Source organism: Cyprinus carpio, chromosome A9 (assembly GCF_018340385.1).
Source record: "Cyprinus carpio isolate SPL01 chromosome A9, ASM1834038v1, whole genome shotgun sequence".
In the NCBI taxonomy this organism is placed as follows: Eukaryota; Metazoa; Chordata; class Actinopteri; order Cypriniformes; family Cyprinidae; genus Cyprinus; species Cyprinus carpio.
In genome coordinates, this window is record NC_056580.1 from 10,707,276 (window position 1) to 10,734,493 (window position 27,218).

The window sequence follows — 27,218 nt, forward strand, 5'->3', positions numbered from 1 at the left end:
TCAGTAATTTTTTTTTCTTTCTTTTTTTTAATAAAATCAATACTTTTATTCGCAGGATGTGTTAAATTGATAAAAAGTGACTCACGCAGCGTAAAGAAATATATTATTAGAATAATATAAGTAGAATGATTTCTAAATGATCATGTGATCATGTGATGTTTACATGTGACACTGAAGGCGGCGTAATGATGCGGAACATTTCAGCTGTTGCATCACAGGAATAAATTATTTTTTTTTAAAGTATATTCAAATAGAAAAACTATTATTTTAAGTTGGTAATAATATTTCCAAATATACTGTTTTTTCTGTATTTTTGATCAAATAAATGCAGGCTTGATGAGCAGAAGAACTTCTTTCAAAAAACATTAAAACGCAGTAATGTTTCCAAATCTTTTGGTCCGGACATGCTATTATTATATATAGTATATATATATATATATATATACAAATATATATATACTATATATATATATATAAATATATATATATAGAGAGTTTTTTTGTTTTTATGTTAGTAATATCCACATCTGTTTCACCACTTTTTTTTCTAAAACAGAATAAAAAATTACATGTGCAAGTTTACTGTTGTGTATAAAACAAAACAACACTAAGGGCAGCAGAATGGTTATTTGTAAGTGTAGCACTTAGGTTTTTGAGTATACCTCTGCTCCAAACAAATTAAAAAAAACAAAGCCAATACAATTAATAAAATTCAAAATTCATAATACATACAAGTTTCTATTAACGTCAACAAAATAAAAATCACTACCATCCAATCCATGTCTTTCACATACACACACAATCATCAATTATATTTCAGCCAATCAGCTCCTCGCTTACTGAGTAGTAAAGAGTCTTTCATAGGAAGAGCAGCCACTCCGCATTTGATGCCAGCAGAGCCGTCGACACTCGGATCGGATCTGTTCTGAGGATTTTTTTAAAGCTTTGCGCTGTTTAAAATGAATTGAATAAAGGTCTGTTTGTGTAAAACATATGTTTATTACAGATGTATGCTTTGACAAGAAGCTTTTACGTATTTTCGACGCCCTCTTGCGGCCGGTGCTTTGCCGCGCGAGTGGGAGTGGAAACGCTGGTTTCTAAATAAAGCCTCTACGACCGAGAAAGGCGTTCATTACCAGACGTTCGATCTGTTTGTACGTTTGTGCGGTCTGTTTGTGTTTAATTATCTGTAATTTCTCCCGCAGTGTTACAGTTGCAGCGCAATACATACTAAACGACAATGAGTGACGCTGAGAAGGAATTCGTGGAGCGGGTATGTAGTATTTTTAATGTTTTCTCTTCTTGCACGCGCCCTTCCACGTTTGTTCTAGAAATGGCCTCCATGTTGTATGCTAGCCAGCAGCAGTGAGTCAGACTCAGTCGTTGTGTAAAATCTGATTATTAATGTACAAATGCATTGATGCACTCTATGCCTTTACTCTTGTAATTTCTAAAAACTTCATAAAATGTATATAACGTTACCTTATTATGGATTTGTGTCGAAACCAAGTATCCAGTTAGCTAACTTCAGTGCTAGCAGACAGACAACGTGCTTCAGATAAGAAAGACCTTTATTTGCCTTTCAGTTTCTGCTTTTTCACTAGTAAGCAAAATGTTTAACTGTCTCTACTAAGTGTTGTTTTTTTCTTGCATGTTTTATTAAATCGATATAACCTGTATGAGTATTACTTGCTGCTAATACATGAGAGAAGGTCATCCTGAGCCTTAAAGCAATTCGTATATGCACAAAATGCAAATTAGTTTCAAAATCACGTGTATTTTTTCTATTACAGCGACGTTAATCTTTTATTAGTTTAATAACATAACAGTAGACTTGATATGTGTATGCATATCAGGATCTTTTTCATGGTGGCTTAAATTAATGTAAATATGCAAGTGACGTATTTGTTTGTAATTGGAGCAATTTCTTTTGCATGCATGCATAAGGCTCAGGATGCACCTGAAAGTATCTAATTGTTCTTCTTGATGGATATTAAAGCTCACTTTTCATTTCTGTTGGTTCATCTATAATGTTTTTCCCACGCTAATAAAACAATAGGTTTATTGGTTGTGATGTCCAGTGTTTACACATTCTTCATCCTTTTCTTTTTTGTTAAGGTTAAGGTTGGAAGAAGAGAAATCTGGATGAAGTCAAATGTCAAGTTGTTAATGCGAATAATTTGAAGCTGAATTTTCAGTGCATGCTAATTTTCGGAGCAAAAGAAGTTCCCATATAGCATTTATGGGCAGTGAGAGAAATGGGGGAAGAGGAATGAAGTCAGAAATGAAATTGAAACTGAAGAAAGAAGAAAAGATGTGTTATGAAGTTAAGATCAGAAGTTATCTGGGATAAGATCGCAGCGCTAAGTAACTCTTAGTATGTTTGTCCCATGCGTGCATGCATAAATTAAATCTTCTGTTGTCCATTTGTATTGCAATAGTTACTGTTCTCCTGTAGCATGACAGATTTACAGCTAGTTATTTTCATAAATAATCTGATGTATTACATGTCAAAAAACTGCAAAATGTTGTAAGTGCTTCAGAGTAAATTTACACTAACACTAGTTCATGAACTTGCAGGGAAAAGGCCATCATCACTACATATTATCTTAGTCTAGAATGTTCTCAGACTCATTTATATGCACACAATAATTAGTTAAACATTGTCAGTGTGACCATGTTCTCTGGCTCAAACGTGATTTGGATGTGGTTGGTTTAGGAGTCCCGTTCGACTTCTAGGAGCCCAAGTCCTAGAGGATCTGCTAAATCAGCCAGTCGCTCACCGGAGCGTTCACCTGCTCGGTCGAAAGAGGGGTCCCACCACTCTCGCTCCAAGTCCCGTTCTCGCTCCAGGTCCAAGACTAGGTGAGTGTTTCTAGTGTTTTTGAGATCAAACAACCTGCATGGGAGAGCAAGGGGCTTCTTAATTAATAACTATAATTAACTTGTGTAGAACCTTGTCACAAAGTGATACACAATAATAATAATAATAAAAAAAAAAAAACTACTTTTACAGGAAAGCAAGTAAAAATACTAGTAAAATGTATATTATTGTAAAGCTGTATTATTGGGTTTCTTTGTGTGTCTTAAAGCCTTGATTCACCCTTCCACAATTTAAGGCATTACAAAGGGTCTTAAATCAGAGCACAACGTTTTAAATTCATAAATGTAAGGCATTAAATATTGCATCCATTGCAAAAAAAATATTTTTTTACTATACATTTACTTGGAAGTGTAAAATGAAGTCTTGTAAAATTCAGTAACATTGAGTATGCTTAAAACATGAATAAATGAATAAGTATAAATAACTTAAAGTCAATTGGCAGATATCTGTACTTGTTTTAATAATAATAAAAAAAGACTTCAAGACTGAAATGTATTAGTATCATTAATTTTTAGTAAGAAAATAAAAAAAATTTATATGAAAATAATAACCTTAATAAATTCTACACAAAATGTATTATTTTTTTTTTTAATAACCTTAAGAAATTGTATTTGAAAGGTGTTATTTTTTTGTTTTCTGCACAAAATGTATGTTTGTTTGTTTGTTTTTTCCCCATTTTCATTCATGTTGATGTATATGTTTGCCAATTTTTTTAAATTAAGTTTTTACACATAGGGAAGTGGTTGTGTTGCTTTTGATCAAGTCCAAAATCGCATGTCATTTGAAACTTCTGAAATGGCCTCGTGGCTCGGCTACTAGTGGGATTCACAGTTCTTGGAGTCGGCAGAGTGGACGTCACACCTGCTGCTTTCCGGTTAAAAGTAGAAACGGTGTTTAAGCCAGATTTAAAAAATGTTCCCCCACCCAGGACTACAATTTTAAGCACTCTGCAGTTGATCATTTGACATGCGTTGGTAGGAACTTGATATATAATGAAACTGAAGCTGGAGGTTCTTGTCTGTCTAAGAAGTTTAAGACAGGACTTATTAGTTGGTAACTTGATAGACTCCAAGTCTGTTGCTCTTTTTCATTTTACTCCATACTTCTGCAGGTCCCGTTCCCATCGGAGTTCTCGCCGACATTACAGTCGTTCCCGTTCACGCTCTCATTCTCGCCGGCGACGTTCACGCAGCCGCTCAAACAGCAGCGAATACCGCCGCCGCCGCAGTCATAGTCATTCTCCCATGTCCAACCGTAGACGTCACGTTGGAGACCGGGTGAGACGATGAGCCAGTTCCAAACATGAGGTTTTTTTTTGCAGTGTTTTTGTAGCACTGTATTGTAATCTGTAAAGTTTTTCACCTTCAGACAAACCCAGACCCGAACTGCTGCCTGGGAGTGTTTGGCCTGAGCCTGTACACCACAGAGAGAGACCTGAGGGAGGTGTTCTCCAAGTTCGGCCCTCTGAGTGATGTCAGCATTGTGTACGACCAGCAGTCTCGACGCTCCAGGGGTTTTGCCTTTGTCTACTTTGAGAACAGAGAAGATTCAAAAGAGGTGAATTTTCCAGCTGAATAGTCACGTGCAATTTAGCTGTGAAATATGATCAGTTAATAATCTGCAGCTGTTATTTGTATGGACTTTGCTGAAATCTTTAATTGACAATTTGAAAGGTTTTTTTTAATTGCTTTATTCAGAAGGTTAAAGGAATATTTCACCCAAAAATATGAGTCCTCTATCCATAATATTGCTTTTTCCTGTAAAAAAGCTGTTTGAACTTTCATTCTGACGGCACCCTTTCACTTTTCAGAGGATCCATTGGTGAACAAGTAATGCTAAATTTATCTAAATCTGTTCTGATGAACAGATGAAGAACTCCTCTGGATCTTGGATAGCCTAAAGATGAGTAAATGTTTAGCAGATTCTCATTTTTGGGTGAACTTTAATTAGTCATTTGTATGTTTCTGTATTGATTGTAGTATGCTGCATAATTGAAAACACTGTGGTCTGTCAGCAGCAGAAGTTGCATTTTTTTTTTTTAAGTACAGTACAGAATGTATTGTTCTTGCAGCTATTTTATGGCCAGCAATAGAGGCATACCTGGGATTAATGGCCTTAAGCAGAAAGAATATTGTTGTGTGCTCTGTATGGGTTATTCTGGTCTGTTGTGGTTTTAGGCTAAGGAGCGTGCAAATGGTATGGAGCTAGATGGCCGCAGAATCAGAGTTGACTACTCGATTACCAAGAGGCCACACACACCTACTCCAGGAATATATATGGGCAGACCAACATAGTGAGTCTGATTCCTTGCAGTCTGTTTAATCACACACTCGGATACCTCTTCTGAATGTTCTAGATGATAAATTGAGTATTTCTCTCACGGTAAATAGTCTTGATCAGTGTTGAATTCAAGTCATTTTTTTGTCTTGTGCAGTGGTGGAGGCCCGAGCGTAAGCCGTCGGCGTGATTACTATGATCGAGGATATGAGCGTGGATATGATCGCTATGATGATCGTGACTACTACAACAGCAGGTCGTACAGGTGATCCCCTACTGTTCAACAGTCTGTATGTGTTTGTAGCGTGATCCCCCCCATACTGCATGGCTCAACAATAAGGATTCCTCTCTGCTGGGCCTCATTTCACTATAAAATGTGATGTTAAATATGCAGTATATTGTTAAACACACTACCATGCCACCATTACAAAAAATTATTTTATTTTTTTAAGTAATATATTTATTTAGCAAGGATGCTTTTGATTGATCAAAAGTGACATTAAAGTCATTTGATGTAACGCAAGGTTTCTGCTTCGAATAAATACTGTTCTTTTGAGCTTTCTGTTTAGTAAAGAATCCTGAATTAAATATCACTGTTTCCACAAAAATATTAAGCAGCAGTTTTAAACATTGATAATAATAAACGTTTCATGAGCACCAAATAGTCAATTAGTCATTACAGGAATAAATTGTTTTAACAGTATATTAACAATTTTTTTTAAATTGTAATGTTATGACTAATGTTTTTAACTATTTTTGATCAAATAAATGCAGCCTTGGTGAGCATAAGAGACTTCAAAAATTTTATGACATTTATTTTAAGGATTTTAATTAGCAGTAATAAAACCTCTACAAATAAACCTCTCTACAAAACTCTGCTGAATTTTTAATGCTAAGCTATAATGCTTACACGAATGCCAAAATTCATTTAACATTAAAAACATTCTAATACCATTTTGACCATGCTAATGCTAAGCTAAATAATAGTACTATGATAACTTTTATACGAGCAGAAGTTATATTCAGTTGATTTTAAAAACAAAAATTTAAAATTTGTATGGCATACAAACAATACGTATGAGCTAATTGAAAGTAACGTGTAGAGTTGATGAGCTCCACTGGTCAAATAGGTCAAGTGACAGTCTATTCAACTGGCCTGAAACACTCAAACACTTGCCCCAGTGCATCAGATTATCCTTATTGTTGAGCCCTGGTCCTACAGACTGCATACTACATCAGTTCACACTGCATACAGCAAGATATTTTTTTCACATGCAGCATGTGCTAAATGCCTTTTAACTTTTAAAATGGTTTGATGTTGTACAGTTTTGAATGCCACTTCTTTGTTGTGAGCTGTAGATGCTGGCATATCCATTAAATCTCAGCTTTCTGTTCACAGGAGAAGATCCCCCTCTCCCTACTACGGCCGAGGACCATACAGGTCAAGATCACGCTCTCGCTCCTACTCCCCTCGTAAGTACTGCACAAGCACTACCACAATAAACTTCAATGAAAGTCATTTGTTTTGTCATGTTTGAAGAGTGCTTTAAGCTCAACACAGTGTAAGTGCTCTGGTGATTTGTGACGTGTGTATGTATATGTATGTTTTAGTTCATAAAACTATTATTTGATTTTACAGGCCATTACTGAAGTGAAGTTTGACTCCTCTCGCCCTCCCTGAAGATGATGTTGATGACAATGACATTGTTTATGACGTAGATGTTTATTTCTGGTGGCATGAGTTTGGATGTACTTTAAACTCAATCCCCTTGATTTCTTGCCTAGAGATGTGTTTTTGACCTAACTTTATTTTCCATTATTTTTATTATTTTTTTTTTTTTTAATTTTTTTTATACTATTTTTTTTTTTTTTTTTTTTTTTAAGTTTCCTATCTGATGATAAACTTGCTTTTGTTATACGATAGTGTCCTGCTCACACACCATTATGTTTTAATGCGTTTTAAGCTTAGCAGTGGTCTTGCAATAAACTTCTGTATACCTCCTCCCTGATGTGAGCTTCTGCTTGAATCGCTCTAAACATTGAAATCTGTATGTTTCAAACCTAAAGGATTGAAATCCTTGTCTTAAAATCCTCCACTGCAGATTTATGGACAGCATATTTATGTAATGCCTACAAATATTCTCTCAAGACATTTCCCTTGAATGCAGTGAAGTTAATAGGCCTATTGAATAGGAACGCTAGAACATCAGTGCCTGAGCTCTGTTCCAATTTAAGTCTCATTACCTCAGAGAATAAATCGTTAATAATAGGATCATCTGAAATACTTCTCCAGTATGTGTAAAATATAAAGTTTAAAGTACTCAGGGATGTGGACACGGTGAGGACGTCTGCTTATAGCTGACCATTCTGGGTTCCTTTTTACTGTACCTGGTTTTTGGATTGATTTTAATTGGCTTTCTGAAGTTCTGAAATCAGTATCATTAATATTTTTAAGGTGTTTTTAAACACCACAAACTTGATGGTAACTGGTAACTGGTTCCAATTTAGTCACAGATTATGGATGTAACATTGTAACAAACCAATGCAACATTTTGAAAAAAAAATTTTAAATTTGAAGGACCAAAAACTGATGTACAATCACCTTAAAATGAACAAATAATAATAAGGGGGCAAACAACATTTCAGGTAAAAGCAAAGAGCAATCCTGTAACTGATGTACAGTCACTTGAAATGCAGAAATCAGCATAACATAAAAATAAACAAAGATTACAATTAAAATAAATAAAATCATCTAGATATTCCACACATATATATTTCCATACACACATCTATGGCATAAAAATGATGGTAGATATAGGAACGAGGGAGCGGAAATAGTTCCTTCTCAAAAAATTAGCATATTGTGAAAAAGTTCCATTATTTTCCATAAGAGTATGATAAAAATTAAACTTTCATATATTTTAGATTCATTGCACACCAACAATATTTCTGAGATATTTCTGATATACAGCTCATGATTGTTTTAAATTCATCTAATGATTTTGGCTACAGACGGTTGATGAAAAACCCAGCTATTCCTATCTCAAAACTAATTAACTGCATATCATGAAAAGATTTCTCTAAACCAAGCTATTAAAACCTAAATCATCGTGAATAATCAACTGAGCTGCTGTCCTTTTAAACACCTGCAAAAGATTAAGACACAGAGGAAATTTCTGAAAATAGCTTGTTCCCAGGTAAAAGGGTACCTCAGTGGGACAGTCATTACTCAAAACGGCAATCATGGGTAAAAGACTGCACCCCGACGTGCTGCTGTCCAGAAGATCATAGACTATTGCCCCTCAAGCGAATAAGAACAGAAAGAAATTTCATGAACGAATAGGCGAGTGCTGTATCAAGGTACCTCAGTGGGAAGTCTGTGGGAAGGAAAAAAGGTCCTGGCAGGAAACACCGCTGCACAACGAGAAGAGGTGACCGGACCCTGAGGATTGTGGAGAAGAACCGATTCCAGACCTTGGGGGACCTGCGGAAGCAGTGGACTGAGTCTGGATAGAAACATCAGAGCCACCGTGCACAGGCGTGTGCTTTTGAACCAGAAGAGAACAGCGGCAGAAGCGCCTGACCTGGGCTACAGAGAAGCAGCACTGGACTGTTGCTCAGTGGTCCAAAGTACTTTTTTCGGATGAAAAAGCAAATTTTGCTGTCATTCGGAAATCAAGGTGCCAGAGTCTTGGAGGAAGACTGGGGAGAAGGAAATGCGAAATGCCTGAAGTCCAGTGTTCAAGTACCCACAGTCAGTGATGGTCTGGGGTGCCATGTCAGCTGCTGGTGTTGGTCCACTGTGTTTTATCAAGGGCAGGGTCAAAACATGCAGCTAGCTATCAGGCGATTTTGGAGCATTCATGCTTCCATCTGCTGAAAAGCTTTATGGAGATGAAGATTTCGGTTTTTCAGCACGACCTGGCACCTGCTCACAGTGCCAAAACCACTGGTAAATGGTTTACTGACCATGGCTCAATTGGCCTGCCAACTCTCCTGACCTGAACCCCATAGAGAATCTGTGGGATATTGTGAAGAGAAAGTTGAGAGAGACGCAAGACCCAACACTCTGGATGAGCTTAAGGCCGCTATCGAAGCATCTGGGCCTCCATAACACCTCAGCAGTGCCACAGGCTGATTGCGCTCCATGCCACGCTGCATTGAAGCAGTCATTTCTGCAAAAGGATTCCCGACCAAGTATTGAGTGCATAACTGAACATAATTATTTGAAGGTTGACTTTTTTTTGTATTAAAAACACTTTTCTTTATTGGTCGGATGAAATATGCTAATTTTTTGAGATAGGATTTTGAGTATTAAAACAATAAAGCCAAAATCATCAGTATTAAAACAATAAAAGACCTGAAATATTTCAGTGGGTGTGCAATGAATCTAAAATATATGAAAGTTAATTTTTATCACAAAACTATGGAAAAAAAATAACTTTATAACAATATCAAAAATCATTCATAATTACAAGTCTATCATATATATTTCCATACACACATCTATGGCATAAAAATGATGGTAGATTTTGCTCAAATATCAGTCCTCTTTAGAAGGCTATTAGCACAGTATGCTTAAGTGGAATCAATGCATTATATTCATATATAACGTTCATGCTCCTCCTGAATCATAATTCCATAAGGTTTCTCCACATTCCTGTGTCTTTTCCATTGACATGGGCGTTCCCACAGAAAGTCCCATTTTCCAGCAGCTATTCTCTTTGGAGTCTGTGTTTACAGTTTTTCAGTCCAATTATTAATCGTAGATTAAATAGCGAATCAAACTCGAAGAGTGTAAACGAATATAAGATGCCAATCAAGCCACAGGGGACGGAGGAAACCGCCCATCAATCCACAACACCCTGAAGATGCCAATCAAGCTGTCAATCGCATGCAAATGAAAGTTATTTAAACACGCATACATCCGTGTATTAACACAAGCTGAAGGGCTGTATGATCTGTCATTACAATATAATATTGACTTGAACAGACATCCTCTCTCTGTAAGTGGATTTAAATGACCTAAACCCTACAGTGTTACTCACTGAGTGTCATCATTATGCCGTATCCGATGATTTATTCCGGCAAACTGAACACTATACACCAATCTAAGTCCATAAACACCTCAAAAGTGATTTTGTGATATTTAAGAGCGTTTTTATTTAGAGGCGGCGCTTGTTGGCAACAGAGTAACGTCGCAACGACACTTTTTTTCAGTCCCAGTAAAAGAGTTTGAGCAGGAACAGAGTTGTGTATGTAGCAGGGGGGGTCGGGCTGCATCTGGGGGGTGACTGCTGATTTTCAGCACGTATATTTTATTTAATTTTTTTCTATTTTATTTTCTTCTTATTTTCCTAACTCCGAGCAATCAATTGCACGCGCGCACGCCGATATATTTGGACGTACAGACCTTCTTATTGACCATGAACAAACTCTATGTGGGGAATCTGAGTCCTTCGGTGACCGTGGAGGACCTGAAGCAGCTCTTCGGCGAGAGGAAGCTTCCCTTGACCGACGAGGTCCTGCTCAAATCCGGCTATGCCTTCGTGGACTTCCCCGACCAGAACTGGGCGATTAAAGCCATCGAGACTCTATCCGGTAAGTGCGTTTTTCACATCGAGCAAAGTCACGGTTATATATACATATATGTATATTGGACTGACACCGTAAAAGACTTTCTTGGAAGAAAAAGAAAAAGTAACGCTCGCGCATCAGCCGCGCGCTTGCTCCAGTTCGGACCAGTGCGCGAATGAACGCCCGCGAGCTCAATCGCACTCGTGCTGGCTTCCAACACGCGATACAAGTTGAATTTATGGTATAATTCTTTAAATGAACACTCGTTTCGCCGAGCCGAGGTGCTGAACGGGGGTGGTTTTTCAGCCATTGGCCCATAGGAATGTATCGGATGGGTCTGATGCTCGGGTGAAGCGCGTAATTATTTTTCAGTTATTTTTTGTCTTGATTTTATTGAAAAGAAGCGAGCGAACTGAGCGAGAAGAATGCGTCACATGCATGTTCCTATGGTGTCCAGGTATGTTTTTACGAGGTGTCTTAAAGGTGGGTGACGGGGGTCTGGAGGAAAGTGCTAATAAACAGGTAGCTGGGGGGACGGAGGTGAGATGCCAATTTTTGTGCTGCGCCAGGCCACTCAGACACAACAGATGCACAGCACAACACCTCTTTGACGCTCGCGAGTCGTTGTGCATGCAACAGAAAAGTACACATCCAAACCTACTTGAAGACACAGGACAAATTTAGGCAGAAGAGTCTTATCCTTTGACCTCCCATTCTTCAAACTCTCCTCGTTGCTCGTATGTGGTTAGTTAGTGGGAGTGGGAAGCATGGCTGCCCATTCTTTATATCGTATCAGATCATCAAGCATTTCGCGTAATATCATCAGGCATAATAGGAAATGTGGTTAATATATTACACCTTACATGTAGACTTGAGAAAACTCACTACTCACCGACGTGCATTTATAAGCACGAACTTGCACGTGCGAGTGTATCCCACTTATTTACGTTGCACTCACGGTTGTTTGTTTTATAAATGTGATTAAAACGCTGAAATAAATGTCGATAATGCATTCGAGGAATGCAATTTAGTGATCATTTGTTTTGTTTCCTGCTCGCAGGGAAAGTTGAATTACATGGGAAAGTGATCGAGGTCGACTACTCTGTTCCTAAAAAACTAAGGTAATCATTTTGATTTATTTATATGCTGTATGCAGTGCAAAGAAGCGTTAACTCTGCTGCATTTGGAAGTTGCTGGTGCAGTGTTTGTTTTGTCTTTGTGAAGCTGGGATGTATAGGGAAAATTTAATGTCATTTTTTAGGTTATTTTGCATATTTGTCAATCAAGCTTAACTTTTATTTTTCTTGCTTGTTTATTTTATCTGGTCTGTATTTTTAATTAATTCTTGTCAGGGTTAACGAGCTCGTGATTTTTGCAGTTCATCTTTAAGCATTGAAACTGGCACAGTGTGGCCTGGACTCAAAATACGCAGTTTTACCTATAAGTTATAAACTGTAAAAGCGCTATCTTGATTGTATCAGGCGTAGAAAAGAATACTGATGATATTGGGTGTTTCCTTGCATAATCCAACACAGATTTTAAGTTTGAGAAGCTTTAAGAACACGCCGTGTTTACGTGCAGTAGATCCAGGTACTGAAGGAAAATATAGAAATAAAGTTTTAACTGAAACATATCTGAAATCTGACATTATACGCCCTTTTCTCACGCTTGAATTGTACAAGAGCAAGATCATTGTGCATGACCTCATGGCGCGTGTTTAGGGCCTTCCTAGGCCCACGTGATTTCCCCTATAGGCCCTGCGTTTGTGTTCCACGGGAGGGCGGCATAGAAATGGCTAGAGAACAGCCCACAACCTTGAGATGTAAGGGTTTATGTGAAATTACATGTACCGATTTACAGTTTATATCAAAAGCACGCCTATTACGGCGTCTCCTTGTCAGACAAGGCGTCACACCCAACGCTTAAATAAAAAGAAAAAAACTTTCTGTAAAGAAGCAAAAGCGTTATTTCGGAAACCATATTAATGGCTGGTCTCTAGCGCCTCGAGGCCCCATGTAACTCGGGGAGTGTGTTGCATAAAGTGCGCAGTCAAGATGGCCAGTCTTTGATTTGGAAGAGTCGGCCATGCTGCTGCTAGAGTCAACCTAACATGACTGAAAGCAGCATGTACGAGCAGAACGTGTGTGTGTTTTCTCTCAGCTCGCGCAGCTCGTCCTAAACGTTTTACGCAGTTCTAGAGTGCTTCTAGAATCTGAAGTGTAATCTGAAGCGAACTGGAGCGGCTCGAATTACAAATGTGCGATATCTGGACGCATTTATTTCGCAATATAATCCTCACAAACAAGGCGCGTATGTGTTTTATGTGTTAGATATGGTACCTCCGCCTCTAATGTCCATGTTGGCCGTGATTATAGGTATTTCTGTTGTTGTTGGTGGTGTATTTTTATTTTGTTTTTCCCTCAGTGTTAATTTCACAGTTCATACCTACACTTTCAAATTAACAGCTCATAAAAGACGTACATAGTAATGCTGAGTAATGGCGGAGATATTCAGTGCAGCAGCATATACGTTGTTATTGCTGTTGTGATGGACGGCATTAACTTGGACACTGAAATAAGATGTGTTATCGATATTTAACTCAATCCTTGGTGTATTCTGTGTTTAATGCAGTGGTGTGTTTAGTAACGGCTGGTTTAATTTACATGCTTAATTTATATATGCATACTGTGAAAAATTACCATACGACTGAATCGTTTTCTCCTCACTAACATTTATTGAAGAAAATGAGCCAATATCTTATATATGTGATTTTTTTTTTCTCCATACACTGACTTGCTTGGTACAGATTTGTTGCCTTAATAATTATAATGTTTTTAATTAATTGTTTTATTGTTTAACACTGGGATGCTTTTTTCTTTAAGACACTGACATTACATTCTTATTATGAACTGGTTTCTGTTAGAAGAGGCTAAATTAAAAATGCAAAATTAAAGAGAATAATTTAACCCACATAAGTGAATACATATAGTTAGTTTTAATGTGCATTATGGTATATTGCATTTGCTGAACAGACTTTCCAATTTACAGAAATAATAAAAAACAAACATTAACATTAAAAATAATATTAAAATAATATAAATTTTTAAGTAGTTATATTATGGCTGTATTTAATAAATAATATTACAAGTAAATGCATTTTAATATAACATGTAAAATAATGTGAAAATAATATAAATGATCACATGTAGGCTAGTGAATGACAAAATAGATATTATGTTTGAAATGAGTATTGTTTTTGCCAAATTATCATATTGATCTGTAAGTTATTAACTATTGTATGCCAGTAATCCATTGTTTTCAGTGATCAATTGTTTTTTATATTTTCACAAATCATGCTGTAAATCTAGTCAGAATTTAATGAAAAAGGCTTTTAAACTTTATCTTTTACATGAACATTTAGTCAGCTGTTTTAAAAGTTATATACTTTACATATAATTTTAACATGTCAATTCAAAGTAGCACAGTAACACAATTTTCACAGGTTTTCATATTTAAAAAAAATTGTAGCATATATCTTGAATAATCAGAATGAGAATACAGACTATTGAATTGTGAATATTGAATTGGTACCGAATATCTTTCTAGAACAGAAATGTCCCAGTATTTTCTCTGTGCATTTTGTAAAAGATCTATTGCAGTGGTTATACAAAATCTCTTGAATAGCAGCTGTACCTTCCCTTGATGTATGTTACTTTTAGATTCATAACTTTTGGCTTACATCAAGCAGCCTGTGCTCCTTTCAGGATTCTCCCTGTTTTCATGTGATCTTTTATTATGGAGTCTTGTGTATTTGCAGTAAGGGAGTGGAAGCATGAAAACATACAGTGCAGTGCAGAGCAGAGCTGCATGTATGGAACAGATGACATTTAATGCTGTAAACAGTTTCTCTAGTTTCTCAAATCTGTCTCCAGTGCTTCTTAAATATTGTTTTTGTCTATAATTTTAATCTGCATAAAATCATACATTTATACAATGAAGTGATAATGTTTTAAGCACATTATGGAATTTTTACAATTATTCTGAAATGTTGACCAAATAACTACCATATTTAAATTTCTTTTTAAATGTGCTCACAGGTTAGGTATAATCTCTAACTCATGTTCTTGTCATTGAAGTGACTTTTTTTAATAGCTGTGCTAAACAGTAATAAACCATGAATCTCTAACTCATGTTCTTGTCATTGAAGTGACTATTTTTGTGTATTTGTTAATCTGTTTTTTTTAAATACCAGGAAAGGTTTATAAAAATTTCCTTGTGTGGTGGCAAGCCTGATATTTTAATGATCTAGTTTGTTAGGAATAATTCAGCTGGTTATTGATCTGATAAAATGATTATTTATCCAAATCCAAACAATAAAATATGATTTTGAAGTTTGCAGAACAAGCATTCATATTTAGTAGTAAACATTCATATGTAGTGTAATGAACAGATATAAATGGATTACAGAAAATTTGGTTAAATTCAGAACAATAATGCATTTTATTTTATGAAGGATGATTCATTAATTTTGTTTTTAAATTGAGTGCAATTGTTACTGTGTTATAGTGATGCTCTATGAGTTTTACTTGATTATAGTTTCTACAATCAGATTATTTGTTGTGTAGGAATATTCATACTCTGTTGAACATAACAGATTTTACTTTTACATTTGACAGGCAGATTAAATTCCAAATAACTCTGCTTATGTTTTCAGTTTAAACATTTATTTAAGAGTGTCTGTAATGATCAGTAATACTCTTTCCCCACCACAGATTTATTCATGGTCACTTATGGAAAATAAATGACCTGTAATACTCTTTGTAAAATCGTTGTGTGAAATCCTAAAAGATTATTAGAATGACTCAAGATTCTTGTTAAAGTTTGATGCAAGCTTAAGTGTTTATTTTCTGAAAATTGAAATGCAGCGGATGCGATACTAAATGCTTTTACATTTAAGGCATCAGTGTTGACATTATTTGTTGTCATAAACACATCAGTAACGTTTAAACTCTGAGCAAATGAAATTCATTGCATTGTGCTCTTCTCTTTAAATGAACATTGCATATTTCTCTTTTCGTTATAGTACACTATGCTTACCTTTGGTTCTTCTTTGAAAACAGTGATTAGAGAAACTTAATGCACAGGTGTTTCTCCCTTAAAAGAGGGTTCCCTATTGTGTAAAAAACTTAAAAAAAGGCATCGCAGAAACTTAATGCACAGGTGTTTCTCCCTTAAAAGAGGGTTCCCTATTGTGGATAGAAATACACTGTCAATCAAGTGTAGTAGTAAAAATAAAAAAGTTTTTTATTGAAATGTTACTGTTACTGTACTTGGCTTTCTTCTATGCCTTCTGTCACCTTGCCTCACTTGAGATTAAAATACTGTAACGCATAATTCCTGATTTGTTAATCCCTTTATCGCTATAAAGGGCGCAGAGTAAAGAAAGGGATTATATCATAAAGAATGTGAGAATGATTGTTGTAGAAGCTTTTATGCTGTAATCTCCTCTGAAGCGGCTTTGGCTGCTCTCTTCACTGGCTCTTATCAAGCGTTTGTTTGTAGACTTGCGGGTTAATGATAATGTTTCTCATCTGTTGAGTATTTTTAAGAGAAGGTCTGTTTTGATTTTGTGTCATTGTTAAACCTGTAAACAGGTGTAATGTGTTTCAGTCGTGTTGTTGGAGTGGATTCTGACCTTCGCTGGCTGTCAGTTAGTGGTTTGTAGCTCATTTGCTAGCTGGCTTATTTGTTGTCATTTGTATGTATACCTTAAAAACTTTGTCTTTAACTGTTCACATGGTGACAGGAAGCACTTGAAAGGTGGTGGACTATATGCTCTGTTCTTGTGCGTACAGTAAATGTTCAGATTTAATCTCTGTCTGTCTAGATCACTGCGTTAAGGAAAAAGGCTTCAGTCTGGTTAGTGTGAAAAGGCTTAACGTGAATGGACGCTGTTTCAAAACAAATCTGCAATCATTTCCTGCTTGTTTGAATTGAAGTTTTATAGTCGGCATGAAATGAAAATTCACCCTATTTGTTTTCTAAATGCACATTGTTGTTTTTATTGTGAGGGATTCATCGATGCAAAAAAACATTAATCTGTTTAAAATAATTGACCTGGTAATGTTATCAATCTGATCATAGTATCATAATCCGGTGGTTCATAGATCATCCGGTTAAATGACAGACTTCTCTCTGGTGACATAGGTTGAACTTCTGATTAAGTCCGCTTAAACCTCTCCCCTTGATTACAATCGATGCAAGCTTGCATTTCTTCCTTCCTTCATCCAATCAAGAAGTGATGGATTGAACCAAGGTACAGTTCTACTTTTTTTTCTTTTCAGATAATCCATTTCACTCATGTTTGTCTCAATACAAAAGAAAAGATCAGTCGCTACTTTAGTTTCACAACTTTAATTCTGACGTTAACTTACATGACATCTGCTCTTTTACCCTGCACACACACACACACACACACACACACACACAGAACAAATGTAAAATTATCAAAACATCTGAATTGTCCATCAGATCATGTTATCTGTCATCGTCAAGCATAAAAATAAAAATAGTATGTTTTTGTTACATTATTTACAACAATCTTGCATAAAACGCTTGAGTACAAAATTCTAATTAAAATATTGTATATCCACAAATAATTTTCCATTGGATACATGTGCGCAGTAGCCTTGGCTTGATGTAAGCTTACCTTTGCAGAAGAGGACTGTGGGATATCTCAGCTGAGCAGGGGTGCAGGTGAGTGTTCAGACACGGTGCAGTGGCACTGTTTTGGGGTTTGTCTTACTCTTGGGTGGCATGGCAGGCCGGGGAAACAGGCAGCTGAGAACCCAGCAGGTGCCACGTCTTGCACTTCGGCCCTGACTGGCTCACACTGCAACTGAGTGCCGTTAGTGTGTGTGTGTGTGTGTGTGTTGGAGCAGTTGTTATCCCCCAGTGCTGGTGAGATGGTGTCAGGCTTGCTCAGTACCACCTGTCCAGTACAACCTATTCTTCTCCTAATGATTCACACTTGTAATACTACGAAGGTTCATCTGTCGTTCACTGAAGATGGCAGTCAGTTGAACTTGATGGCATTTATCTTGTCCTTCTGCACAACTGTCAAAAGAAATATGCGTAATATAGAGGAATTGTAAATATTTCATCAAGGGCATGCTGCCTCATCTTACAGCGTTCAGAAGAGAGAGTACCATACCATTAAAGGGAGCTTTTCCTCACCCAGCGGTGTTTGCAGATATTATCAGTGCTCCAACTGTTCTGGCAGAACAAAGTTTATACCCAACAGTGATTCCAGCAGAATAATCATATGGTTACCATATAAACCAAATAGGAGTGTTTTTTTTTTCCTGAGAGGTCAAAGATGGAGTAAAGGATCCTGTATTATACATTGCATTTTATAAAAGTGCGTGTAGCTTTTCTTTTTAGGCCCAAAGGAAAATTGTATTGCTCAGAGGTTGTTCTGTCATAGCCCAGGAGACCTGTGGAGTTTGCTGTTGTTATATTTAAATATCAGCTTTGTCTCAGAAGTTTATTATAAAACTCTTTAGGAGGAATCCAAACAGACACAACTGAGATTATTGTTGGTAAACTATGTAAGAATGTAAAATTTTGCAAGTTTATGGATTTGATTCTCATGGAATGGTTCAGTCACTTTGGATAAAAGCACCAACTATATATGTATAAAATGTAAATAAAAGGTTAAATGGCACTCATTTTTGTCCACATCTATTATTTTTTGTCTTCTGTAAGGAGCATGTTTGTATTTCTGAATTTAAATTAATTTTAGGCGATCTGTCCGGATACCATAATAAAAAAAGAAAAAAATCTAATTAAAAACAAAATAAAAATATTTCAATAAAAATATATTAACAAAACAAAAATATTTCAACTAAAACTTCTAAAAATCTGATTACTGCCAAAAAAACAGATGTCTGCCAAATTAGCATTCAGCAAAAATGCATTCAAAGAAAAAATAATTTTATTTAATGGTTTCACCACATTTTAGAGTCATTAAATTGAAACTCTTATAATGGTACAAAAGTGTGTTTTTTTTTTTTTTTTTTTTTTTTCAAAACCAACATGAATACATAAGGTACATGTACTTGGCATATGTGCTTAAAACTGTATTTTTAAGACTTTGTCTTTAATGTGGACACGTTTAAATGTCATTGCTCATAATGAATATACATAGCACAGCTCAAATAATTGGCAAATCTGAGCAAAGCTTGTGACATTATTGAAAACTATTTCAAATACCTCTTGAGATTACCAGCATCTTTTTCTCAGAAGAAAATTGCTCTCTAGGGGAAACAGTTACAACATTATGGGGATATATTTATGATTTTTGTTTTCATGTGTAATGTTGTAATTAATTAATTCTGTTATTTAGAAAGTCTGTGGCTTTGTATTTTTATTTGTTAAATTTCATGATACCTTGTATCCTTTTAAAACGTGTTAATAATTAAATTGTCACTGTCTATCCCTCATGGTCCATCTGCATCTCAGCTTTTGGCATTTAGAGCACAATGTCTCTGGTGTTTGTGGGATCTTCCCCTACGCAACTGTGAAATTCTATCAGTAAGATTTTTATTCATGAATCCCACTCATGCATTTACATTTTGCCGCTCCATATGTATGACTGAGAGGGCATCAACAACACGTCCTCAGAAAGCCCTGAGCGAGTCAACACCCACCAGCTCTGGGCACAACTCTGAGTATTGTTTTGCAGTGGTTGATTTGTTATGAATGAAGAGACAGCCCTCCGTGAGTGGACTAGACAGATGGAGTAATCACAGCCGTCCACAGGCCTTGAGAACGTTACTAAATGAGTTTTGATGGAATTGTAAAGCTCAATTCAATGTTCCTGTGAGATGTTTGCCTTATTTGATGTACCTTTGATGGTGGTGGAAATTTTGTTCAAATGGAAAGTGTCTTCTCAGTGTTAACAGTCAAGCTGTGTTAATAGAATGTCGATTTTCTTTTATACATAATGTATACGCTGCTGCTGTTAGAGAAACAAAGAGTAATACCTTGAGAAATTTTTCCTGTTAGCATTTCCATTCATATCAATGGCAGTTGAGTTTGGGGTTCGTAAGAATTTTAAATGTTTTTGAAAGACTTCTCTTATGCTCACCAAGGCTGCATTTATTTGATAAAAATACAGTAAAACAGTAATATTGTGAAATATTACAATTTAAAATGTTTTTTCTTTCTTTTTTATATTTTTAAATGTAATTTATTCCTGTGATGCTTAGCTGAATCTCACATGATCCTTCAACATTTATTATTATTTTTTTTTAATATGATGATTTGCTGCTCAAGAAACATTTCTTATTAGCAGTGTTATGCTAATAAACAGATGCGCTGCTTAATATATATCTGTGATGCATTTGTTTTCTGGATTCTTTGATGAATAGAAAGTTCAAAAGAGCAGAATTTCTTTGAAATAGAAATCTATTGTAATATAAATGTCTTTACTGTCACTCTTGATCAATATGTCCTTGCTGAAAAAAAAAAAATATTGAAAATCTTACTGAGCCCAAATATGCTAATTATAATAAATAGTTTTCATTTATTAAAAACATTTTGCATAAACGTTGCATTGAAGAAAGTAATGTTTTTTATATATATATATAGGAGGTAGGTATTTTTTTGAAAAAAAAAAAATATTTTTAAATAAATGCTGAATTAATGAAGCATTAATAATAAGTCTGCTCTTGGCACAGATCGACAGTTTATTGTTAGAAAGTTTGCAGCAAAAGTCACCATCAAATGTCCTCCGGGGTCACCATACAACCTCACTTTCTGTACCAGTCACTTGATGTCAAAGTTTTGTTCATTAACAAATGAATGGTGCTATTTGATCAGACCACTGTTGATGGTTAAATTCTCATTGAGTCTTGTTGGGGTAACCATTAGCTGTTGTCCACGGGGCTCTTGTTTAGCATGTCTGCATTGGCTCTGAGAGTCGCTGGCAGATGGCAGTGTTTCAGAGGTCACGAGCAGTCTACCTGCTACAGTATGTGCTGGTGACATATATAAAGGCATTAGTAAGCCTAGAAGTCGGTTCTATGCCTGTGGTGTACTCATAGATAGTCTGTTGTGGGTGCAGTTCAACAATGGATGACGCCATGTCAGACACGTCTTTCAGTTACACCATTTTTGGACAGTGTGTCTTTGTCACCCTCTTGCTGACTGAAAAGCCTCTGCCTCAGCCTTCATTGTGGGAATCGGTCAATGAGTACACTGAATGAAACTCTCCCTGATAAATATTTAGCCCGTTCGCCTCTGCAGGCTAGGCAGAGAAAGAACCCCTTGAAATAATCATAAAAGCGAGAGCACGTTTGCAATCATTGGAAACAAAACAAAACTGGGGAATGGATCACAGTACAATTTCATTCTTTGACTAAAATGTTCTACTCTAAATGTTCTAATTTAAACAGGCTCATTATCTCAACGGACACTATGTTGGCCCTATGAAATCTGTTTGATTTTTTCCCAAATTCTGTGTTTTCTGTTTTCATTTTTCTGGATTCTGTTTTAATGGTTTAATTAAATTTTAAGAATAAAAAAGAATGTCTAATCAGTTGAATTCATAAAAGTTTAACAATGTAGTAATTTATAAAAATGTAATAATAACAGTGCCCTATGAAATGTTTTATGTATTTTTTATTTTCAGAGGTTTTGTGTTTTCTGGATTTTCTGTTCTATGATTTTATTAAAAAAAATAATAATAATAAACAATGGTAATACAATGAATGCATATAACTTATAATATATTTTTACAGTATATATTTAGATATCAGTCACTGAAAACACCATGAGCGTCATGTGTTCTTGACTATGTGTAGATGAACCTGTGCTTCTCATTCAGATAGAGACAGAGCATTTCAGTAGCAGTCTTTTTGCGGTTTAATATTCACAGGCTCTAGACCATACTGCGATTTATGTATACAGCCCTACTTTTGATTTATTTATCCAGGTTTTGCCAAATTATGTGGAATGGGTCCCGATTATGTCTGCCAAAATATACGTGTGATTGGTAGATTTCTAATGTTTGATATGATGCTTTTGAGCGGAGCAAACCCAGCTTGTTAAAGGTAAAAAGCCTGTGTCTTTTTTCAAGCATGCTAGATGTAGGGCTGTGACATATGCAGGTGGTATATATCGTTTGTAAGTAGCTGTGTTTGTGCGTCTGCCAGTGGGCAGGACTGGTTTTTAACGTTTGGAAACATGTATTGCAACAATAATGAAGGATGTATCCCAAACAAGTCAAAATGAGGAATAACTTGTTACTACGGGGTGTTTGCAACAACAGGAAACAGTTTTAGTTTGATGAGAAACATCACAAACTTGTTTCATTAATATAGAATTCTTCAGGTGTGGTGACATGGGTGCGAGAATTTTCAACAGCTTCAACTGACTCATCCAATCAGAATTTTGATTCCTAATTTTCCATTTTATAAAGTTAGTTTTTTTTTGTATACTTTCTTTTAGCAATTAAAATTATTTTCTTTTCTTTTCTTTTCTTTTCTTTTCTTTTCTTTTCTTTTCTATTCTTTTCTATTCTATTCTATTCTATTCTATTCTACTCTACTCTACTCTATTCTATTCTATTCTATTCTATTCTATTCTTTCTAAAATTTAGATTGGGTTCCACAAAAATATCAAGCAGCATTTAACTGTTTTCAACATTGATAATAGGACATGTTTCTTAAGCACCAAATCGCCATATAAGAGTTTTTTAATGCTAGATTCATTCATAAAAATAAGTTAACAAACAAATTAATTAATTAAATCTTTGATCAATTTGAAAAAATAAAAAGATTAAATGGATTATAAAAAAGTAGGTTATTTAATATATGTTAATAATTGTAATATATTTGATTGTTTTTGTGAGTATAAACTACAACAGTAATAAACAACAATAAAGAAAATAACTGTAAATGTGATATAAGGTTGTGGTCTCAATTATTAGGTCTGGCTATGTTCAGGGTTTCCGTGGGTCCTTAAAAATTCTTAAATTTGAGTTTAAATATCCTGCAGAGAAACCCTGATGTTAAAGTAGACTGCTACTGCATTTCCACACTTATATTTTTCTGCAACAGAGATTCAGGCGATCACTAAATAATATCCTTGATGCAATGTTTGTTCACCAAAAGCACATTAAAATATTGCTGAGAAAATTGCTATTATTGATTGTTTCTTACACTTTTTTAATAATAATAATAATAAAAAGTTTAATTTCATCTGGTGACCAGTACTATTTTTATGACCACTGCTGGTCATTCATTCAAATAAATTCATTCACCATATTTTGTTGTTGTATGATGCCAGTTCCTTCAACTTATGTCTGCATCCCTTTTAGTTTGATCTGTCACATTAAACAACACCTGAGCCATTGAATGTTTTAGATGAGCATGATAAGGTACCAAAATAGTATCCACAAACCTTGACCTTGATCAGATTCCCCTGACTTGTGGCTCAGATGCCAAGTTCATTAAGTGATTCATTCAGAATGTATTGGGTCATGTTGTTGACTCAGTCCCCTGAGGAAAAAATAGCATGTGGACTTGTTGTGGCCTTGTGGACAGACTGAAGAAGTAAATTTGTTGAAACTCAAATCTGAAAAGACGTTTATATTTATTTGACCCATCTGTTCCTTCGTTAAAGTCTGTTTTTCTCTCTTTTGAGGGTGCAAATGGCGCTAACTGTCTCAGAGATATTGTTCACTAACAGACATGTTGCTAGGATACGGAATGACTTCACTTAGCACTGAGTTTCAGTGCTTTGAAAATGACCATGGAGAGTGCTTTGTCTCTTTCAGACTTTTACTGAAAGCATATTTAGAAAAAAAATCTATCACGTCTTGTTTATCTGATAGTAAGACGTTTGTTTGATGTTTCCTGTGAATGTGTGACAAAAAAAAAAAAAAAAATCAATTAAGGAGCCATTGGCTCCTATAAGAAACAAAATTAGGCAACAAAGTATTTTTTTTTTAAGTGCCACAGAATAAACATGTTTTATTTATTTATTAATTTAATTTTTAACACTTTAACATTTCAGTCATACCGTCATGTGTTTGTCTCATCTATATCAGCATTTTAATCCACCTTGTAGATGTCCTGGGAACTAAGGTTCACTTAAAGTAGGATCTATACATCTTTTCCAACTTTTAAAACTTGTATACAGTTTTATTCCAACTGTTTATTACACATAATCTGTGCCAATATCACGGCCCATAACTATGTCAGCATCACTTTGCCCTTTTGAGTGTAGTTTGCATCCTATAAATGTTGTCATATGTCTGTTTTTCTTTATTAGTAACATGCAGTTATATAGGAGGTGTTGCATTTTATCTTTAGCTCCTTGCGCTCTTTCTTATCATGTAGACAACAGATTAAGTGAAAATATGCAATATAGCGCATATATTTAGCAAATTGCTCCTCTTTATGGTTATTTTTTATCTAGCTGACTAATGATTTTATGGACACCGGATGGTTATTCTGAGGTAAATGTATTGTTGCGTAGCATTGTTTACAAGTTTAAATGTTTTCCACAGTTTGAAACACTGAATGAGCGATTACATGAGACATTTCAGTAAGTTGCACTGCATCTTATAATGTTCATTTTGATGTCCATTCATGTTTGTTTGGTAGTAGTAAAGAGACAGATATGATGGGTTCAAGTGCCGCTTGAACTGAAGCGCTAAAGCGATCGCTCATGCCACATTTACGAGCATCTAAATGGTATTTATTGTTTGAATTTCATTATGAATTTGGCAGAATTTTAAAGCTGATACTTTGTTTATTAGAAGGTGACAGAGCATGGTTAATGAGCATGTTTTTCTGAACATAACACTTTTCATAGAAATCTCAGATTCAGTGCTATGAGTCGTTCTTCAAAGCTTGTTGTAAATCAAGGGAGCGGAGCGTAGTGAAGGGTCTATTGCTGTTCAGAAATAAATGTACGCAGGCATATGTTAATGTGCTGGTATTTCTGGCATCAAAACAGTGTTTCAGTCTTAATGAGCTATTTTAACAGCTTAATTTCCATAGGCTAGGTAGAGCTTTGCATTGTAAACACTGGAGTATGTGTTCGTTGTGGAGCTAGGTCTTTTCTGTAACATCTCATGACACAGTCCTTGCCTTCCTTTGCAGACTGTCGAACTGCTATATGGTACTCAGAGATTTATTTTATTGAATTCGAAGGCCTGTAACTCTCTGTGCACAGGTGGATTGTGATGGACGTCACTTTATGGAGTGGAGAAACTGGTCTCTGTGTGCCAGAGCAGGCTCAGAAAAACCACAGGCCTGCCAAGAGCAATTCATGCTATCATCTGCCCGGTGACTGTGCCAGCTGGGTTTCAGATGAGCTGCAGTCTCTCTTACACATCCCTGTTTTGTCAACACTAACATTTTAAAATGTCCTCTACAACTTCCTTGTTGTTTTTGCATGTCTTATTAAAATACTGTTGATGTTCTCAGCTGCTCAGTTTGGTTCTGCTCCTCTGCTGTTGGACTTTTGACTAGACCTGCACAAATAATCAATAAATAATTCAATTAATTACAAATTGAATAAAGCCTTGACTGCATGTATATCATTTAGGTCTGCATCAATAATTCCTGTTAGCAATGTTTGTGTGTGTGTGTGTGTGTGTGTGTGTTTATCAGCGGTGGAGCTTTGAACAATCACAGATATGTCTGTTATTATCACATTATTTAATGTAAATACTAATAATCAAAATTAAAATGACAATTACAAAATCAGGGAAAATACTCAACATTTGTGCTTTTTGTCATTATACATTTTGTCAATATATTTGCTCTTAGAAGCTTCAGAGTCAGATGATTTTGTACTATAAGACAGATGTGAAAAGTATGAATGTGGTATATAATTCATTAAATTTGTTGCACTTCTGAGTTGTATAAGATTATCTTCTTGTTTCACTGCCCATCACGGTGATGCATGTTTCTCAGTATTATTTCTACTCCACACAAACCCGATGAAACATAAATAATCCTGCAGAACAATGAATGCATCTTGTAAGCAATAAGGCACTGGATAACTCATTACACAAGGTAACTCAATCTCATTTTACATGTTGTTACTCGTTACATGAAGTCATATTAATGTAAACTATAACAGAAAGTGATTTAGGATTTTCCGCAGATGTGCTTGATTCAAGGCTGCCTTTTGCTGGATGAGTACTGAAGAGTAGGGATGCACCGAAATGAAAATTCTGGGACGAAACCGAAAATTCTGGATGCACCTGGCCAAATCCGAAACTGAAAATGCTTTGTAATAATTATTTATTATTTTATTAGTAATATAAAGTAATTTTGTAAGACTTTTTAATTTAACTCAATAATTTTAATGCCATATATTTTCGGCTCTATGTACCTTTAATGTACTAATATGTACCATTTAGGGGCAAATAAAGTATAAAGATGTAACCTTTAGCTTTTGTTACTAAGGGTACCACTCCAGTGACAGTTTTGTGCTTTTTTCTGAGAGTGTAGGGCAGGCAATTTAACATGTTTAGTGATGCAGTTCTTATAATATATATATATATATATATATATATATATATATATATATATATATATATATATATATATATATATAATTGACGCTTGAAGTACCATCTTTTTGTGAATAAGCAGTTAGATAAAGCTGTTTTTTTTTTTTTTTTCAGCTGGTCTTCCAGCCTGCCCGAAACCACTCTAAATCTTATTACCTCAAAACATTTAAGTAAACGTGAGAGCGTGTTATAGGCTATATGACATGTCATAGCCAGATAGGACAGCGTTAATGCGACACGCATTGACACAGATGAGTATTAAGTATCTCTTCAGCAAGATGATGTGCAAACTGTCACAAATGAAACTAAAAGTAAGTTGCAGATGCTCAACACACAATCATCTTCATTTAAAGTAACTTATCTTTCCAGTGCTGATGCCACTCTTTCTCCTGTTGTGGTCTTTGATCTTGAAATTAGCTGATGATGAATAAAATGTGGCACATATCTGGTGCTTTCACTGATGTACACTCTGTTAAATTTGCATATAGCGCGGGAATTAAAGAACTGATTTATATCCATTTTGCAGATAGACATGTATGTGGCCAGGTGTAAATGGAACCATTTTAACAAATCCGATAGCTATCCGATCAGAGAAAACACATGAAGTGCCCAGATGTAAACAGTGAGGATGCCTCATGTAAACACTCCTTCCTGTCTCTTGCTGTCTCAACCATTAATCTCCTTGAGCAAAGTGGACAAGTTCCTTACTGGAAGTACTCTTTGTGTTTCTCTAATGGGGCGCTATTTAGAGCAGGTATTTCTTAAATAGGAGAACAAACAGATCACTGTTACCCAGGGAAGATGAAAGCACAAATAACTGATAAATACTTGCAGATTCGTGTTGCCAGGGGTTTTTTGTGTGTGTGACTGACCCATAAA

At 35.6% G+C, this 27,218-nt stretch overlaps 2 protein-coding genes across 6 annotated transcripts in view; both read left to right on the top strand.

The window, feature by feature from the left end:
* The first annotated feature begins 835 nt into the window (after positions 1–835).
* On the top strand, positions 836–6,981 carry LOC109048586 (transformer-2 protein homolog beta-like). 3 transcript variants are annotated; one of them, XM_042763458.1, is made up of 9 exons: positions 836–974; positions 1,206–1,273; positions 2,720–2,865; positions 3,996–4,161; positions 4,253–4,441; positions 5,062–5,177; positions 5,319–5,426; positions 6,561–6,634; positions 6,801–6,978. In XM_042763458.1, the coding sequence occupies exons 2-9, from the start codon at positions 1,241–1,243 to the stop codon at positions 6,809–6,811; spliced, it is 843 nt and encodes a 280-aa protein (XP_042619392.1). In that variant the 5' UTR covers positions 836–974; positions 1,206–1,240; the 3' UTR covers positions 6,812–6,978. The 3 variants fall into 3 exon arrangements, with proteins under 3 accessions (XP_042619392.1, XP_018921769.1, XP_018921770.1); XM_019066224.2 differs by lacking the exon at positions 836–974 and having other exon boundaries at positions 1,089–1,273; positions 6,801–6,981; XM_019066225.2 differs by lacking the exon at positions 836–974 and having other exon boundaries at positions 1,089–1,273; positions 5,319–5,417.
* A 3,124-nt stretch (positions 6,982–10,105) lies between these two features.
* Positions 10,106–27,218, top strand: part of LOC109048587 (insulin-like growth factor 2 mRNA-binding protein 2) — a 58,586-nt gene continuing 41,473 nt past the window's right edge. Inside the window, exons 1-2 of one of the 3 annotated variants that reach the window (XM_042763461.1) lie at positions 10,106–10,762; positions 11,799–11,859. In XM_042763461.1, coding sequence (XP_042619395.1) covers positions 10,588–10,762; positions 11,799–11,859 — 236 coding nt within the window. In that variant the 5' untranslated portion in view covers positions 10,106–10,587. Of the gene's footprint in view, positions 10,763–10,801; positions 11,196–11,798; positions 11,860–27,218 lie in introns of those variants that run through there. The other 2 variants (XM_042763459.1, XM_042763462.1) reach the window with 2 other exon arrangements.

Coding starts and splice junctions, on each gene's coding strand:
- LOC109048586 (XM_042763458.1), top strand. CDS start 1,241: ATGAGTGACGCTGAGAAGGAATTCGTGGAGCGG. Junction 1,274..2,719: donor AGAAGGAATTCGTGGAGCGG/GTATGTAGTATT, acceptor TGGTTGGTTTAG/GAGTCCCGTTCGACTTCTAG. Junction 5,178..5,318: donor TATATGGGCAGACCAACATA/GTGAGTCTGATT, acceptor TGTCTTGTGCAG/TGGTGGAGGCCCGAGCGTAA.